At 36.6% G+C, this 2,541-nt stretch overlaps 1 protein-coding gene across 2 annotated transcripts in view; it reads left to right on the top strand.

Moving 5' to 3' along the window:
* Positions 1–2,541, top strand: part of LOC119838430 (guanine nucleotide-binding protein-like 1) — a 23,097-nt gene that overhangs the window by 13,163 nt on the left and 7,393 nt on the right. For both annotated transcript variants that reach the window (XM_038364376.1, XM_038364377.1), the window contains exon 6: positions 1,235–1,445. In XM_038364376.1, coding sequence (XP_038220304.1) covers positions 1,235–1,445 — 211 coding nt within the window. The remainder of the gene's footprint in view (positions 1–1,234; positions 1,446–2,541) is intronic.

The following is a 2,541-nucleotide window of genomic DNA, read 5'->3' as shown; positions in this document are numbered from 1 at the left end:
ACAGCATTATGATATTTAATGAATTAAATATTAATATGAAAAGTAATATACAAAATACATAATCCGTAAAACTCGAGGCCTGTTTGTCATTGACACACTCCAACAAATCTGACTGCATGATGAATACCAAACTCACATAATAATAGTTAAGAATAGGCTGGTGGTGATGATACACAGCAAACAAACATGAAAACAAATGACACAAATAGTACAAAAGGCGGTCTTGTCACCTGCGGTGATTTCTACCAATCGACACGGGGTACAGGGTGTGAAATTAGAAAGATTATAAATAAAAATCACAACAATAATTAATGTTTTTGACGGTTTTATAGCTGTTTTTTCATTTCATGTCAGTGTAATACTAAAAATCTACTAAAATTTCACAATTCATACATCACAATGTGGCATTAATTTATAACTAGCTGTGACCCGCGGTTGAAACCGCGTAAGTCCGTATCCCGTAGGAATATCGGTATAAAAAGTGCCTATGTGTTATTTCAGATGTCCAGCTATCTACGAAGCAAAATAGTGTTATTATTCACCAATAGATGTCAGGAAAAAAAAACCCGAATAAGACACGAATATGACATTTTCTAAAAAAAATTCCTAGCTAGATCGATTTATCGCCCCCGAAACCCCCTATATACTAAATTTCACGAAAATCTTTAGAGCCGATTCCGAGATTCCAATTATATATATATATATATACATATATATATACAAGAATTGCTCGTTTAAAGGTATAAGATTTTTGTTATATCCAATTAAATTAGCAAAACAAAATTGTATAAATAATATCAAATTAATACATAACACATATATAACAGTGTTATAAACCATAGAAACACGTTTTAAATCCACAGTAGAGGGTCCACTGAAAACCAGCGTCGTGTGAGCGTTACTGCAGCACGGATTGAGCTGAGTTGGCTTCCCTTTTTCAATATATATTATTACTAGCTGCACGCCCCGGCTTCGCCCGGGTAGTCTTTTATCGTAATTAAGATAATATAAACTATCCTATCTCTCAAGTTGGATCGAACTGCACATGGTGTGCGAATTTTATTATAATCGGTTAAGTGGTTTAGGAGTCCATTGAGGACAAACATTGTGACACGAGATTTATATATTATATTAAGATTTATCGAGCGAATAATTTTTTTTTTTTTAGTTCTGTCCTTGAAATAAATGTATCTTCTTTCTTTCTTATTTCTTTCAATATTTACCAATTTTTCAGGGTATGATGTTCCCCCCCTCCCTTTACGAATATGTGGTGAAAGACCAGGGCAAGGATATGATCCTGGTGCTCAACAAAATCGACCTGGTGCCAGCGCCGGTGGTTGCTGCCTGGAAGGAATACCTAACCTCCACGTGCCCCGGATTGAGGGTGGTTTACTTCACGTCGTGCCCCGGATACAACTTGGCCGGGGCAAATTGCGATAAGGCCGGTGAGTTTAGGGCGTATTAACCGATTTTGACCGTTTCCCATAAAACGTATCACACTATTACAATATCACAATAATATTATAAATGTGAATGTTTGATTGTTTGGATGTTTGACCGTCAAACACGCAGAAACTACTGAACGGATTCTGGTGAAATTTAATACACAGTTAGGATATGAGCTGACTTGGGTGATAAGATACTTTTTATCCCGATTAAATGCTCCCCTGGGTAAACAGTTTTAATTGTCGCCTTCTTCTATATTTTATCTATTTTTTCTATATATTGGTACAACACTAGTTTGAATCTAAATATGCATAACTCAAAGGTGACTGACTGACATAGTGATCTATCAACGCCCACGCCAAACCACTGGACGGATCGGGCAGAAATTTTGTATGCGGATAGATGTAGAACGTAGGCAGCTGCTAAGAAAGGATTCTGACAAATTCTACCGCCAAGGGGATGAAAGTTTGTACCCCGAAAATTTATTAAAACCGCGCGGGCGAAGATGCGGGCTACAGCGAGTTATATATAAAAAAAATAAAACTCTTCTCTCTTTCTCTTTTCCGTTTCGTGTATGGAACGGAGAAAAGGAAGAGGTAAGGTAGTAATAAATCTGCTAAAGTAATTATAAATTCTTTTCGTTTACGATAATGTAGGAGGTGCTCAGGATCTCAATTCGGGCGTACTTTTGCGGCGGGCGTGTTTGTTACCCCATAACTGTCGAATTAGTGAACCGGTTTTAGGGAATCTGTATTTATTCGAAATCTAGTGTCTCCCGTGTGGATTGCTGTTAAAAATAATCATATCAATGTATATATATATATATCGATAATCTAATAATTTAATGTTCGCTCCAACTACCCTCACTTTGTTAATAGTCCTTGTGACTGGAATCGCAGTACATTCGGACCAGTAGTGACCTGAAATTAGTGCGTTCAAGCAAACAAACAATCAAGCAAACTAACAAACAAACAAACGAACAAGCTCTTCATCTTTATAATATTATTATATATTATATTATATGCCCTAAGTCAGTTGACCCATGACGCTGTTGATTCTGCCAGAACCCAGAAGGAAGATGGATAGATAAGAGAG

The sequence above is a fragment of the Zerene cesonia genome, unplaced genomic scaffold (genome assembly GCF_012273895.1).
Source record: "Zerene cesonia ecotype Mississippi unplaced genomic scaffold, Zerene_cesonia_1.1 Zces_u003, whole genome shotgun sequence".
Taxonomy (NCBI): Eukaryota; Metazoa; Arthropoda; class Insecta; order Lepidoptera; family Pieridae; genus Zerene; species Zerene cesonia.
Note: the sequence above shows the minus strand (reverse complement) of the source record. Positions and strands in the feature narration are given on the sequence as shown.